At 42.7% G+C, this 15,936-nt stretch overlaps 1 protein-coding gene across 1 annotated transcript in view; it reads left to right on the top strand.

The window, feature by feature from the left end:
- Window positions 1–3,393: 3,393 nt before the first annotated feature.
- The window catches only part of KCNU1 (potassium calcium-activated channel subfamily U member 1), a 144,450-nt gene continuing 131,907 nt past the window's right edge, over window positions 3,394–15,936 (top strand). Inside the window, exons 1-2 of the mRNA XM_068971753.1 lie at window positions 3,394–3,582; window positions 7,200–7,316. Of these exons, the coding sequence (XP_068827854.1) occupies window positions 3,394–3,582; window positions 7,200–7,316 (306 nt within the window). The remainder of the gene's footprint in view (window positions 3,583–7,199; window positions 7,317–15,936) is intronic.

Genomic DNA, 15,936 nt, shown 5'->3' with positions numbered 1-15,936 from the left:
AATAGAATATGGATTAAATCTTCCTCAAAAGAAAACTTTCCTTAAAATTGATTCATCTCCTATCTTGCCTATTCCATGCAAATTTACAGAGAGGAATTAAACCAAAAATGAAAATTGAAGAAGGTGAAAGGTAAAGATTTGGTGACTAAAATAGCTTCTCAGAAACATCTTGAGAGACAGTATAGCATTTCCAAAGTGATGGATGTATTAAGTCAACAAGAAGATGCCTATCTCAGAAATAGCTTCTTCTGTGGAGTGAGTATCCTGTGGAGCTGAAACCATCTTCAACTTTAGACCTGGTTTTGTCATTGACTAGCTGCCTAAACTGAGGCCTAATACGTCTTGACCAGTGTGTTTGACTGTTGCTGTGGATGTACCTGGGGGTATAAAATAAACCCCTGCTTGTCAAAGTGGAAGGGAGGGTTGAATCATTAACTGGGATGGATGCTTTTAGGCCCTTAAAAGATAATATTGCAATATTATTTGTTATTTTCAGAAGCATTAAAAGCATAGGCGCACACACACACACGTTCATGAGTGTTGCTCCGTACACTTAAAAAATGAAGTTCTTACTTTCTCAGATGCATGTTTCTTGAAAAGAGCAAATTTTTTAAATGAAACATTTATTCAATCTCATTATAAAGTATAATTTTTCCAGAATATTTGAGTGCCCAGAGGTAAATTACAGAGATGTGTACAAAGTGAAGCTATTTTTCTAATGAAATCACTGGCATGTTAAAAAATTCATCTGAACTGAAAAAAAAAGAAAAAGTTAATCAGTAGCAGAGTCTTCATTTCCTAAGTGCGATCTTAAAGGCATAGCAGTGGTAGGTCCCCCATGGACCACCCGGAAGTACCAGGTAGAGGGCAGGGTCAGCCTGGACGTGGCCACCCCCTCATTCCCGCCTGCAGACCTGACTCCCTGGACTCCGTTGTCTCACCCCTGCCCACTTGTCTCCACCCAGCATCTTGCCTGGACTGACCTCTTCTTTGGACCAGTGCTTTGTCTGCGTGGAAGCCAGGACCGTCCTTTTATGACAGGCATTCTCTCACTTAACTCTCTTCTTAAAAATCCTTCAACCGTATCCTCTTAAGATAAAGTTTTCATTTGATTTATTTATTTTTGGCTGATTTGGATCTTCGTTGCTGCATGCAGGCTTTCTCGAGTTGTGATGTGCGGGCTTCTCCTTGCGGTGGCTTCTCTTGTCGCGGAGTGTGGAGTCTAGGCACACGGGCCTCAGCAGTTACAGCCCGTGGGCTAGTAGCTGCGGTACACGGGCTGAGTTGCTCTGCAGCAGGGGTACTCTTTCCAGGCCAGGCGCTCAGCTCGTGTGCCCTGGGGTGGATTCTTAACCACTGGACCTCCATGAAAGTCCCAAGATGAAGTTTTTTGTACTTTTTTTTTAATCGAAAACTGGAAAACGAAGTTTCCCTCCTGACATCCCCAGCCTTCCCTTGGGCCTCTGCTTTCCAGCTAACCAGCCTGTGCAGAAGTGCCATTTCCCTTCCACCTCCACCTACGAGAGACCCCCAGCCTCACAGCGTTTGTCCAGCTCCCCCAAGCCCACAGAGGCTCTGGGCCTAGGTAGCTTCCCCCGTTTCAGACCCCAGCTTCAAACACAATCGGCATACTCAAGTCAGCCTCCTGAGCACATCTGGGGAGCCTCAGCTGGGTGAGGGCCCTCCTTCTACATACTTGACTTCTTCCCTAGACACGTGGCCAGTTTCTAATTGTAACTGTTTTCCTTTGATAGCTGGATCCCCTGGGAAGGGATGAACTAGTCTTTTTTATTCTCCATCGTGCTTCCAGTTCTTGGAATATAGTATCTGCTCAACGTGCGTGCTAGGAGGCACATACACACAGACACACACACCATGCCACTGGGTATACACACACACACCCCACTGCCATGTCCTGTGCATATACACACTCGGCTGATAGCACTTCTTTCAGAGGACAGGTAGTACTTTGACAATATTAAATGGCAAACGTCAGGAAGCGGAAAAATATCATTGGTGATGACAGCTTAACCAGACTAAGTCAACAAGGTGAATGAACTTCGACTTGGAAACTGTGATCTTATTTTCCACATATCTATAGGCATATAGTGTGAGCGTGTGATACGAACAAAATCCTTCCTCCTTTGGTCCCTTCCTTCCTTCTCCCCTCCCTCCCTCCTTTCCTTCCCCCTTCCCTTCCTTTCTTTATCTGTTTCCTCCTTTTCTTTAGAATCAATGTCATTCATAACAAGAACTCTACTAGCTAAGCGTACCTTTTCTTGTATTGTTTTGTGCTTTTCACAATACAATCCCACTACCTTATTGAGTTCTTAAAGATGCCATCAAGTCTGTATTATCTTAAAGTAAGACTGTTAAAAAGTAAGTGACGTGGAAGACCCCACATAGTAACTTAACAGAAGGACTGTGTTTGGAGCTCAGAGCTTTGGACTCCTAGAACAGAGTTCTTTATCATGCTGCCCTCTGCTAGCCAACGAGCTTAATGACAGCCTTTTGTGAAAATTGTAGGTAAACTGAAAGGAAGGAAATCTGCCCGTGGTAGCCTTTCTAGGAAAAGCTATCACTATCATTTGCCACAGGTAGCCGAGTCAAGGCGGGCCCCAAAGGACAGACAACAGCATGAAGAAGACTCATCTTCACAATAATTGGGGGAACTAGCCCCTCCGCCGGGCACTGACATTTTGCCCACTACTTGTGCACATCGAAAGGCATGACATTCCTTACACCTTTGAAAACACCAGAGGAAATAAAAGCTATTGCTCTCATTTTGAACTTTGCCTCTACCGGACCAAAGGGTTTGCTGACAGGGCAGGGATAAAAGCAAGCAAGGAGAGAGTCCCACAAAAGAAGAGATGGGGGGAACGGGTTCCTGAGCTCAAAAGCAATCAACCAGTGCTCCCCCTCACAAAGTTGCCTCCTGCAACTCCTGTACTCTGCCTTTCCGACTGAGAGGATATACAAAAATCCTGAAGTCCTCCTCTCATCCGTCCCTCTGAGGTTCCTGAGACTGTGGTATCGCTCAGGAGAAGAGTCAGCCTGTGGACTCACGCACGATTCGAGGTCATCTCAGTCAAAACAGAAGCTCTCTTAAAGTTGCTTGCACAAGCCAGATAGATGGCTCCTTGACCATGGCCACGAAGGATGCAGCTTTCTCAAGGTCATGGAGAAAGTCAGTAACAGCATCCCATCTACGTCCTGGACCTTCTGTTATTCATTCAGTTGCATCCTGTGAGTCGGCACCTCATTGGTTACTGGACCCCTTCACTGTTGCTGCATGAGGGGTTAGGACCCTGACACGCTGAACTCTAATTCCTGGAATCGTTACCATGTGATCATGACATCACAGAGGAGGCCACCGGACAGTTCTGTCTCAAGATGTTTCTAACCAAGACAAAGGATGATCTTGAGGAAGGCGCGGGGAAGTTATCTTGTACAACTGAGATCCAGGCGGTGTTTATTCTTTCCTCCATTGTAATCTTCTTCTGTGGATTCCTCATCTTATTCATATCCAGGTTCATCAGGAGGAGTTTTAAGAAATGGAAAAAGAGCAAGGGAATTTTCCTGGTCAGTTCCCCTGTTACAAAGATCAGAGACAGGTTTGGCTTGTGTTTGTGTTTGGAAGACCACAAAGGCATCTCCCAGCTTTCCTGGGCTAAGAGCTGTGGTGGAGTGACTTAGAAATGTGTCCACCCTGCTCGGGGGCAGGACGCCAGGCCGTCATTCCAAAGGGCACAGCTACACGGCCAGGCCTCCTCTCCCACCTCTGGGAGAAGCAATGTGGGTGATGCTGAATGTTAGCTCTGGAAACAGAGGTCACTGATTTGAAAAAACATCTACTAAGACTGAGTTTCTGGTGGCTCAGAAGGTAAAGAATCTGACTTCAATGCGGGAGAACTGGGTTCGGTCCCTGGGTTGGGAAGATTCCCCTGGAGGAAGGAATGGCTACTCACTCCAGTATTCTGGCTTGGAGAATTTCATGGACAGAGGAGCCTGGGGGGCTACAAGCCATGGGGTCGCAAAGGGTCGGACACAACTGAGCAACTAAGCTCGCACAGCACTCTGTCTATGCTTCTATTTCGAATTTTAAAATGACAGTCGTGTTAGGTACCACGAGGGAGGCAGAAGAGATACCAGGGTCAACCTCACTTTTCCGGATCGTTCGTGCAAGAGGTTCAGGTACTCAGAAGTGTACACTGCCTTTTATACACGTTAAAACAACTCAGGAAGCTGTACACACGCACCCATAGAAACCCATGCACACGTTGCACGTGTCATCCAGCCGCAAATGCAGAGACACTTTTTTATGCCCAAACAAGCTTTGCAAGGGTGGGGGCTGTTGAATAACAGCTGGAAAATGATAATGGTAAAGAGCCATGGTATCTTATCCAGGAAAAACTCTGCTTAAGAGACTGTTGCTGTTCTTCTTCAGTCACTAAGCCTTGTCCAACTCCTTGCAACCCCATGGAGCCCGCTAGGCTCCTCTGTCCATAGGGATTTTTCAAGCAAGTATACCAGGTTAGGTTGCCATTTCCTTCTCCAGTAATCCTCCCAACCCAGGGATCAAACCCTTGTCTCCTGCACTGGCAGGCGGATTCTTTGCCACGGAGCCATCAGGGAAGCTGGCTTAAAGGACTAGAAACACTCAAATGCTACATAATGGCTATTCCGGTACCAGTGGTTGAATGCTCTCAGTTATTTTTCCCCAGCTTCATTTCTCTCATTTCCAAAACAAAACACATTTCAACTGTGTTTTGCAATTAATCCTGAACAGTTCCTTGAAGCACTGACTCTTGATGCTAAACACTAACATAAAAGAATTTATAACTAGGTAATTTTTTCAGGGCATTGGCAATGTCATTACATGAAATTCAGGTATCTGCATTTGAGAAGTGTCCAATATGGAAGTTTATAGATTTTTTTTTTTTTTTTTGGCTAAATGAGCTTGCTGTGTGCTCAGTCACGTTCGACTCTTGGTGACCTTATGGACTTGCAGTCTACCCAGACTCCTCTGTCCATGGGTTTTCCTGGCAAGAATACTGGGGTGGGTTGCCATTTCCTCCTCAAGGGGATCTTCCCCGTCCAGAGATTGAACCTGAGTTTTGCCCGTCTCCTGCATTGCGGGCAGATTCTTTACCACTGAGTTCCCAGGGAAGCCCCAATGCTATTACTAATTATTTCTAGATTAAAGACAACAAGCAGTGGCATTACAACTGGAAAAAGAATCCTGGGGTTCTGACTGCTTAGTGATACTACTGGGATGCACAAATGGGTAGTGGATATAGTGAACCTGCCTTCTATCTTTAGTTAATTTTTTTTAGTGCACAACTGAACTGGTAGAATTATTTAGTCTCCTTAGATTTCTGCTTCCAGAAGTGTATGTTCTCCCCCGTTATATTCATTTTTCTGTGGTTTACAAAAATTTGAGAACCCATTTGTCCACAAACATTTGCTGTATTTTTCATGTCTTTCTTTTGATATGATTTATGTCTGCCTTCCAGTCCAGAGGTACCTTTCACTTCAGATAGGAAGAAGAAGTTGCAAAATGTTAATCAGTGGGGTCATAGCAACCAACAGACTGTGCGGTTCTTTTAAATCCTGAGGAGAGAGTTTGATAACAATTGAATGACTTCTTAATAATTTGTTAGATCTAATTGAATTGAGAGTGTTGTATTTTTCTCTAAGCCTTTGGGAATGTTGGCCTAATGCAAAAAATGCTACAAAGCTAGGTACTGCGGAAAGTTGTTTTAAAAAAATTATTTGGAGAGTCATAATTTTCTCCTTAAATGTGCATTTTAAAAGATTTACTACATTCATAAGTACGATTTTATTATATCTTAGGGCCAATTTGTTTTCCCACAGAAGGCACCTCGATTTTATAATGGAATTCAAATGAGTGTTCCATATTCATGCCATTGAATATCTTTAAAAAAAAAAAAATTGATGCCCAGACAACTTCCCAGGAATGCACAGGATGAGTCATAGGTATTAGAGGCAATCGTTGATGGAGATATGAACTCTATCAAATAGTCATTTAATGAGACTTCTTACCATTCATAAAATATAGATAGAGGAATTATATCATTTCAAGAGCCTGGCTCCACATGAAATGAGCTTTTCTAAAAGTCAGAGGTCTTAGTCTACATGGTGAGATCAATGCCCATTCACTTGTGTCTTTTTGTGGACTAGTTCAAGACTAACAGACCCAGAGGCGAATTCAGCCTCCAGTCTGTTTTCATTGTCCGCCCACGAGTATGTCATTTAATTTTGCTATACCTCAGTTTCCTTCAGTATAAAATGGATTCAATCAGACTTACTTTGTCTACCTCATAAGATTATTATAAATTTCAAATACAGTCATCCCTTGGTATCAGCAACAGGTTGGTTGCAGGACATCCCCCCCCATACCCAAATCTGAGGGTGCTCAAGGCCCTTATATAAAAGGGCATAGTACTTGCACATTCTTTGTGCATGTCTCCAGTACCCTTCAAATCATTTCTAGATGAGTTATAATAACACGTACAATGTAAATGCTGTGTAACTAGAGGCCAACACCCCACAAATTCAAGCTTTGTCTTCTGGGACTTTCTGGAATTGTTTTTCCAACTATTTTCCATCTGATGTTGGTTGAATCCGCAGAGGTGGAACCCAAAGATTGTATAATAAGTAAAGGCATTTTATAAACATGAGGAAGGATCATAGTTTCAACAGGACAGGATACCAGATAAGGAATTAAAATCAACATAAAATGGCTAAACATTTCCCTCTTCTTTCTTGCTAAAAAACAAAACAAAACAGATACTTAACTAACCACCTAGAAATCCACTTGTAATCTTTGTTCTTTGTCCATGTATCTTGATGGAAAAGTATACGACACTTATTCCCAGAGCAGAAAGAAGCTTGCTTCTCTCAACCCTGATCATTACGACAGAGTCAGTGTGAAGGATATGAGACAGACATGGCAAAGACTGGCGGGTTCAGAAAGAAACTACTGCGGAAGAGCAGTAAAATGCAAACCGAGTCAGATTCATCCTGTGAAACATGGAAGAGGGGACTTAAGGTTCCTGGGGTGGGACAAGGTGGAGAGGTTCTGGCTGATGTCACAGCAGGAGATGCCATCGACCACGCATGAAACCCATGACCTCCTCTGAGACCCACTCTCCATTTCTTTCTCTTGCTTCTAGGAATTTAATTCAGGTAACATGAGACGTAACCATTCAAGAAGTCTCACCTTCCAGGGCCACTTTCGTGATCGTATAGAAATGCTGCTCTCGGCACAGACTTTCGTGGGACAGGTATTGGTGAGTACGTTCCCAGTGGCCACTTGCTAAAAGACTTTAGCCACGACTGTGATGCATGGTCCACGCAAAGGCGTCTGCTGTTCCCTGGTAGCCTTTCCCAAAACATCACTACCTCCTAACGGCTGTCTCCCTACGTCTACGCTCTCCAACTTACGATTCTGCTTGCTTTTCCCTTTGGAGTGAAGAGAATCACTTGGCATTGTATTTTCTATTTATTGTCAGTCTATCCCCCAGAAGAAAAACTTGATTAGGGCAAAGATGGTGTGCATTCTGTTCTCCTTGCACGTAGATGGTTTGTTCTCTTTGTAATGTAGATGGATGCCGGGCATATAGCTGACGCTCAAATAATGTTGGTTTGTAGTGGATTCTCTGCTCTGTAAGGGACAGGTATTTCCCCCTCCTTTGATGCTAATAGCTTCCTTTCTTCAGTGTTGACATATATATACACTACCATATGTAACACATAGCTAGTGGGGAAGCTGCTGTCTAGCACAAAGGGTGCTCTGTGATGACCAGGACGGTGGGATGGAGGGGTGGCTGGGAGGGAGGCTGAAGAGGGAGGGGATGTATGTACGCTTATAGCTGATTAATGTTGTTGTACAGCAGAAACCAACACAACATTGTATAGCTATTATCGTCCAATTAAAAATAAATTTTAAAAAGCTAGTCTTTTTTTGCCTCTGACTATTTATCATTTACTTCTTGTTTTCATCCAGGTAAACTCTGATGCATTAAATTCAATCCAGGCATCATCTCATCAGGGAAATTTTACCTTATCTCCCTAGCTCTCTTGGTAAAGACTCTGCCTGCAGTGCAGGAGACCTGGGTTCAATCCCTGGGTCAGGAAAATCCCCTGGAGAAGGAAATGGCAACCCACTCCAGTATTCTTGCCTGGAAAATCCTATGGACAGAGGAGCTTGGTGGCTACAGTCCAGGAGTCGCAAAGAGTCAGACATGACTAAGTGACTAAATTGCAACCACCGTATTAAGCTAAGAGTCCCCATCTCTAGGTTTCTATCATTTCTACTGTTCTTAAAATTATCTGTGCGTAAGCCTGTCTCCCCCCACTGCTCCATGGGCTCCTTGAGAGAAAAAGACCATATTGCGGGGGGAAAGTTTATACCCCATTGTCTAGAAATAAAAGACGCCCTGTAAATGAATATCACCCTGATCATCATTTCAGTAGTATTGTTTGATGTGAAACATTCAAAATCAGAATCTGTAACGTGAGGGTGTGCTGCCATCGCGTGGTAACACGGTGGAAGGAGCTGTGTGGGAACCAACGACGACCGTCTTTTGTGATTCATACATCGTTCTTTTCTAGCAAACTCAATGTTACTTAATTCAGATCTAACTAGCTTTTAAAACTTAAAGTACACAAGTAAAATTGTGTCGATGAACTCTGCAGTGAATACTGAATCATCTGAGAATGTGCCTCTCTCTTATTTTTTTTCTCCTAGAGTTTTGGTCTCTTTTTTGAAATCCTTATCCCCAAGACCTGTTAGAGAAGGATTTTCTGGTTCTTTTTTAAACTTTTATCAGGGATTTGTTGGTTAGGCTCTTGTCAAGTGTTCAAATCATGTCAGATTATATGTGGACAATGTTGGGACTAAAGTAGTCAAGGTGACTGGCATGAGGCAAAAGAGAACTTAACACCGTCTACCGTATAAGCACTGCATATAGAGAGTGGGTGGGAAGGAATAAGTGTTGAGTACATGCCAATATATATTATTTAATGGTGGGAAAATTGTTCTTTTGATCTGACAGTTTATGATTAAATAGTTGGAACAATAGAAAGCAGAATAGTCTGGCACTGAAAGACAGAATTGAGAGTCTCTGTGAGGGTTCCAAGCAAGTGTGTATGAAAGGATGGGGTGGGGGGGGGGGGATGGCTCCTTCCTTCCACCCATCCTTCCTTCGTAATTTCCTTTCTTCCGTCTTTCCACAAATATTTGTTGTTTGCAACTACATGCAAAGCATATATTCTCGACATGGTGAAAAATGCAGGCAAGAGTCTTACACTGTGGGACTGAATCCTCGTGGAGGTAGAAGTGATAAATATGTACATAAACAGAAGGGATAAATACAGATGGTTATCAGTAAAAGAATGATGAGGGGTATGTTTGAGAATTTTGGTGCTTTTGGAGTTAGACCACATTAGATGCAGTAATCTGAGAGGAAATCTCTAAAAAGGTAAGATTTGAGCTGAGACCTGAAGAATCAGAAGAATAAAGAGATTAAAGAGCGGAAGGAACAAGTTTCCTGTTTGAGAGAAGAGACTTGTGGAAGGAGGGGTTCAAATTACTGCAAACGCCAAATGAGGTTCCTGTGTCAGAGGCCAGGAGGTAGGAGAACAGTGCGGTCTGAGTAGAGATGGGAGGGCCCTGCAATGCTTAGGTTGCTCAAATGGGAGGATTTATTCTGATGCAACAGGGAGTCATTGAGGAGTTTTTAAGAAGCATGGGTTGACACAGTATAATTATGTTTTTTTTTTTAATTAATTTTTTTAATTTAATTTTAAAATCTTTAATTCTTACATGTGTTCCCAAACATGAAACCCCCTCCCACCTCCCTCCCCATAACATCTCTGTGGGTCTTTGAAAGGATAAATAAAATTGACAAACCACTAGCCAGACTCATCAAGAAGCAAAGAGAGAAAAATCAAATCAATAAAATTAGAAATGAAAATGGAGAGATCACAACAGACAACACAGAAATCCAAAGGATCATAAGAGACTACTATCAGCAGTTGTATGCCAATAAAATGGACAACGTGGAAGAAATGGACAAATTCTTAGAAAAGTACAATTTTCCAAAACTGAACCAGGAAGAAATAGAAAATCTTAACAGACCCATCACAAGCACGGAAATTGAAACTGTAATCAGAAATCTTCCAGCAAACAAAAGCCCAGGTCCAGACAGCTTCACAGCTGAATTCTACCAAAAATTTCGAGAAGAGCTAACACCTATCCTACTCAAACTCTTCCAGAAAATTGCAGAGGAAGGTAAACTTCCAAACTCATTCTATGAGGCCACCATCACCCTAATACCAAAACCTGACAAAGATGTCACAAAAAAAGAAAACTACAGGCCAATATCACTGATGAACATAGATGCAAAAATCCTCAACAAAATTCTAGCAATCAGAATCCAACAACACATTAAAAAGATCATACACCATGACCAAGTGGGCTTTATCCCAGGGATGCAAGGATTCTTCAATATCCGCAAATCAATCAATGTAATTTACCACATTAACAAATTGAAAAATAAAAACCATATGATTATCTCAATAGATGCAGAGAAGGCCTTTGACAAAATTCAACATCCATTTATGATAAAAACTCTCCAGAAAGCAGGAATAGAAGGAACATACCTCAACATAATAAAAGCTATATATGACAAACCCACAGCAAACATTATCCTCAATGGTGAAAAATTGAAAGCATTTCCCCTAAAGTCAGGAACAAGACAAGGGTGTCCACTTTCACCGCTACTATTCAACATAGTTCTGGAAATTTTGGCCACAGCAATCAGAGCAGAAAAAGAAATAAAAGGAATCCAAATTGGAAAAGAAGAAGTAAAACTCTCACTGTTTGGAGATGACATGATCCTCTACATGGAAAACCCTAAAGACTCCACCAGAAAATTACTAGAGCTCATCAATGAATATAGTAAAGTTGCAGGATATAAAATCAACACCCAGAAATCCCTTGCATTCCTATACACTAATAATGAGAAAGTAGAAAAAGAAATTAAGGAAACAATTCCATTCACCATTGCAACGAAAAGAATAAAATACTTAGGAATATATCTACCCAAAGAAACTAAAGACCTATATATAGAAAACTATAAAACACTGATGAAGGAAATCAAAGAGGACACTAATGGAGAAATATACCATGTTCATGGGTCAGAAGAATCAATATAGTGAAAATGAGTATACTACCCAAAGCAATTTACAAATTCAATGCAATCCCTATCAAGCTACCAGACATATTTTTCACAGAACTAGAACAAATAATTTCAAGATTTGTATGGAAATACAAAAAACCTCGAATTGCCAAAGCAATCTTGAGAAAGAAGAATGGAACTGGAGGAATCAACTTGCCTGACTTCAGGCTCTACTACAAAGCCACAGTCATCAAAACAGTATGGTACTGGCACAAAGACAGACATATAGATCAATGGAACAAAATAGAAAGCCCAGAGATAAATCCACACACATATGGACACCTTATCTTTGACAAAGGAGGCAAGAATATACAATGGAGTAAAGACAATCTCTTTAACAAGTGGTGCTGGGAAGGTCAACCACTTGTAAAAGAATGAAACTAGATCACTTTCTAACACCACACACAAAAATATAATTATGTTTAGAAATTCAAGAGGCACTAAAGTTTGAAAATAAAGGAATTGTCAAAGGCAAACTAGTTTGTTTCATGATGTATGTGTGTGTGTGTGTCTGTGTTAATTGCTCAGTTGTGTCCAACTCTTTGCAATCCCATGGACTGTAACCAGCTAGGTTTCTCTGTCATATGTGAGAGTGTGTGTGTGTGTCGGTTCAACTCAGTCGCTCAGTCGTGTCTGACTCTTTGGACATGGACTGCAGCATGCCAGGCTTCCCTGTCCACCACCAACTCCCAGAGCCTACTCAAACTCATGGCCATCAAGTCGGTGATTCCATCCAACCATCTCATCCTCTGTCATCCCCTTCTCCTCCCACCTTCAATCTTTCCCAGCATCAGAGTCTTTTCAGATGAATCAGTTCTTCACATCAGGTGGCCAGAGTACTGAATTTTCAGCTTCAGCATCAGTCCTTCCAATGAACATTCAGGACTGATTTCCTTTAGGATGGACTGGGTGGATCTCCTGGCAGTCCAAGGGACTCTCAAGAGTCTTCTCCAACACCACAGTTCAAAAGCATCAATTCTTCAGTGCTCAGCTTTCTTTATAGTCTAACTTTCACATCCATACATGACTACTGGAAAAACCATAGCCTTGACTAGACGGACCTTTGTTGGCAAAGTAATGTTTCTGCTTTTTAATATGCTGTCTAGGTTGGTCATAGCTTATCTTCCAAGGAGCAAGTGTCTTTTAATTTCATGGCTGCAACCACCATCTGCAGTGAATTTGGAGCCCCCCAAAATAAAGATGTAAGTGTGTGTGTGTGTGTGTGTATAGTGTATAATTAATATCACAATTGATATCACTTTTATCCTTCTTTATTTCAATATCTTGTTTTCCTCCGTTTATTTTAATTTCTTCCCCCCACCCCCAGTCAGTTTTAATGAAAATCGTTCTATAGCACATGCTACCCCAGCCATTCAGGGTGAGAATTTTCTAATAAACCTTTTCTGAAACAAAAAACTGCTTCATTTCACACTATCCAAGGGTGTCCAACCCCAAGTTTGGGGATGAGTTGACTGGATGGGCCCTGAGTTTATTGGGAGAAATCCTCAAATCTTGACAGATGGCACCTCACAAAGGGCCAGCACAGTGAGTACTAGCTTCCAAAGAAAGAAGGATTGTTAAGGCAATGCAACGTCCTGTGCCTGACGCACAGTGAGGCCAAACAAACTGAAATGTTGGAGTATGGAGCAGACAAAGGTTTATTGCAGGGCCATGCAAGGAGACCAGTGGTTCGTGCCCTGAAAAGCCCAAACTCCCACTTTCAGCAGAGTATTTTTAAAACCCACTGGCTGATGATGAGATAGCAGGGTGGTGTCATGGGGTTAACATTATCAGTCCTTAGGCTCTGGCCTGGGGCCAGGTGCTCAAGGTCATTAAATAGTTAACATCTTCCATTTGCTGGGGGCTTCCCAGGTAGCTCAGCTAGTAAAGAGTCCGCCTGCAATGCAGGAGACCCCACTTGAATTGCTGGGTTGGGAAGTTCCCCTGAAGAAGGGATAGGCTACCCACTCCAGTATTCTTGCCTGGAGAATCCCCATGGATAGAGGTGCCTGGTGGGCTACAGTCCACGGGGTCGCAAAGAGTCGGACACAGCTGAGTGACTAAGCATATTTGTTGAAGAGGAGGAGGTTTTTTCCATTTGCAAAACAACTCAGGAAATGTGCATCAAATGCTATTATCTAGGTGCTTCAGAGAGGAGCTAAAGCAGGAGACATGGAGGAAAGCCTGCCCCACCCACGTGGCCCCATGGGGCCCTGCGAGGCTGTGGGGTCAAGGAATGATAACCAAGCTGCTCCACCTTGTGAAGCTTGGCCTTGAAAAGGATCATCCTTCAGTTCAGGTCAGTTCAGTTGCTCAGTCGTGTCCAACTCTTTGTGACCTCATGGACTGCTGCCATGGGTGGAGTTCCTCACGCTAGCTCCCTTGTTTGTGGCCTCCCGGCCGTGACAGGCACAGACTGCAGCACGCCAGGCTTCCCTGTCCATCACCAGCTCCCAGAGCCTACTCAAACTCATGGCCATCAAGTCGGTGATGCCACCCAACCATCTCATGCTCTGTCATCCCCTTCTCCTCCCATCTTCAATCTTTCCCAGCATCAGGGTCTTTTCCAATGAGTCAGTTCTTCACATAAGGTGGCCAGAGTATTGAATTTTCAGCTTCAGCATCAGTCCTTCTGATGAACATTCAGGACTGATTTCCTTTAGGATGGACTGGGTGGATCTCCTGGCAGTCCAGGGGACTCTCAACAGTCTTCTCCAAAGCTTTTGAACTTCTCCACAGTTTAAAAGCATCAATTCTTCGGCGCTCAGCTTTCTTTATAGTCCAACTTTCACATCCATACATGACCACTGGAAAAACCATAGCCTTGACTAGATGGACCTTTGTTGGCAAAGTAATGTCTCTGCTTTTTAATATGCTGTCTATGTTGGTCATAGCCTTTCTTCCACAGAGCAAGCGTCTTTTAATTTCATGGCTACAGTCACCATCTGCAGTGATTTTTGAAGCTGAAAAAAGTCTCTCACTGTTTCCATTGTTTTCCCATATATTTGCCATGAAATGGTGGGACCAGATGCCATGATCTTAGTTTTCTGAATGTTGAGCTTTAAGCCAACTTTTTCACTCTCCTCGTTCACTTTCATCAAGAGGCTCTTTAGTTTTTCTTCACCTTCTGCCATAAGGGTGGTGTCATCTGCACATCTGAGGTTATTGATATTTCTCCCTGCAATCTTGATTCCAGCTTGTGCTTCTTCCAGCTCAGCGTTTCTCATGATGTACTTTGCATAGAAGTTAAATAAGCAGGGTGACAATATACAGCCTTGACGTACTCCTTTTCCTATTTGGAACCAGTCTGTTGTTCCATGTCCAGTTCTAACTGTTGCTTCCTGACTTGCATATAGGTTTCTCAAGAGGCAGGTCAGGTGGTCTGGTATTCCCATCTCTTTCAGAATTTTCCACAGTTTCTTGTGATCCACACAGTCAAAAGCTTTGGCATAGTCAGTAAAGCAGAAATAAATGTTTTTCTGGAACTCTCTGCTTTTTTGATGATCCAGTGGATGTTGGCAATTTGATCTCTGGTTCCTCTGCCTTTTCTAAAACCAGCTTGAACATCTGGAAGTTCACAGTTCACGTATTCCACAGTTTGTTTCCTCCTAAATCATCATGGTGGTCAATTTCCTGATCACTGGGCTTATTTTCATCGCTGGAGCAGCTTGGATGAACTTGTTATTCCCATGCTCGCGCTCACATTGTCTCCCCAGTCACCTCTGCCAAGGGCCACCAGTCGTCTTGTCAACCTGGAGATCCCTGAATCGGGAACCTTGGCGGCCTCACCTGGCCAGGCACAGCCTAGAAGCCACAGCGCAGCACTGCGCATGCCCAGCGCGGCCCCACTGGGCCTGCGCGCCTGCACCCTGGCCAGTCATCTGGGCTGAGTGCTTTTCAGCAGGTTATTCAGTTGCGTTTCATTTATAAAAATTTTTTCCTCTGAACACGTCTTTGGTCACATTTCATAGGCCTTTGCAAGTGATGTTCTGGTTTTTAGAAATGCCTGATTCGTCTTTAAGTTGTTTAAGTTTTAATTTTGATTTACTGTTGGATTCGTAATCTATCGAGGCGTGCATGCTTTTGTTTCCTTGGGAATGGAAGACTCTCTTTTCTATTTTGGTGAAATTGATGGACCAAGAATATCACTGCCTTTATGATCTCTAGTTGATGAAATTTATGGGGAAATTCTTTGTTACCTAGTACATGGTCAATTTTTATTACTGTGTAATGAACTTTAGATTGGAGAAGGAAATGGCAACCCACTCCAGTGTTTTTGCCTGGAGAATCTCAGGGAGGGGGGAGCCTGGTGGGCTGCCGTCTGTGGGGTCGCACAGAGTCGGACACGACTGACGCGACTTAGCAGCAGCAGCAACAATGGACTTTTGAGAGAATGTGTATGGTTTGACATAAAGGCACTATAATGATGTTATATGTATTTTCCTACCCTTAATTAATTGCTGACTGCTTGGAAAGGGCGTGTCCAAATTTTTCATTCATGATTTTATAGTTTTATCAAATATCTTGCATTTCTATCAGATGTAGAGTTAGATATTTTATATAGCATCAATTGATGCATAGTTACCTATTGTATCTCCGTGGTCGATAGTGCGTTTTACTAATATGAAATATTCATTTTTGTCACATTGACTAGGTGTTTTTTGTC

Source organism: Capricornis sumatraensis, chromosome 4 (assembly GCF_032405125.1).
Source record: "Capricornis sumatraensis isolate serow.1 chromosome 4, serow.2, whole genome shotgun sequence".
Taxonomy (NCBI): Eukaryota; Metazoa; Chordata; class Mammalia; order Artiodactyla; family Bovidae; genus Capricornis; species Capricornis sumatraensis.
This window is presented reverse-complemented; position numbering and strand designations above follow the sequence as displayed.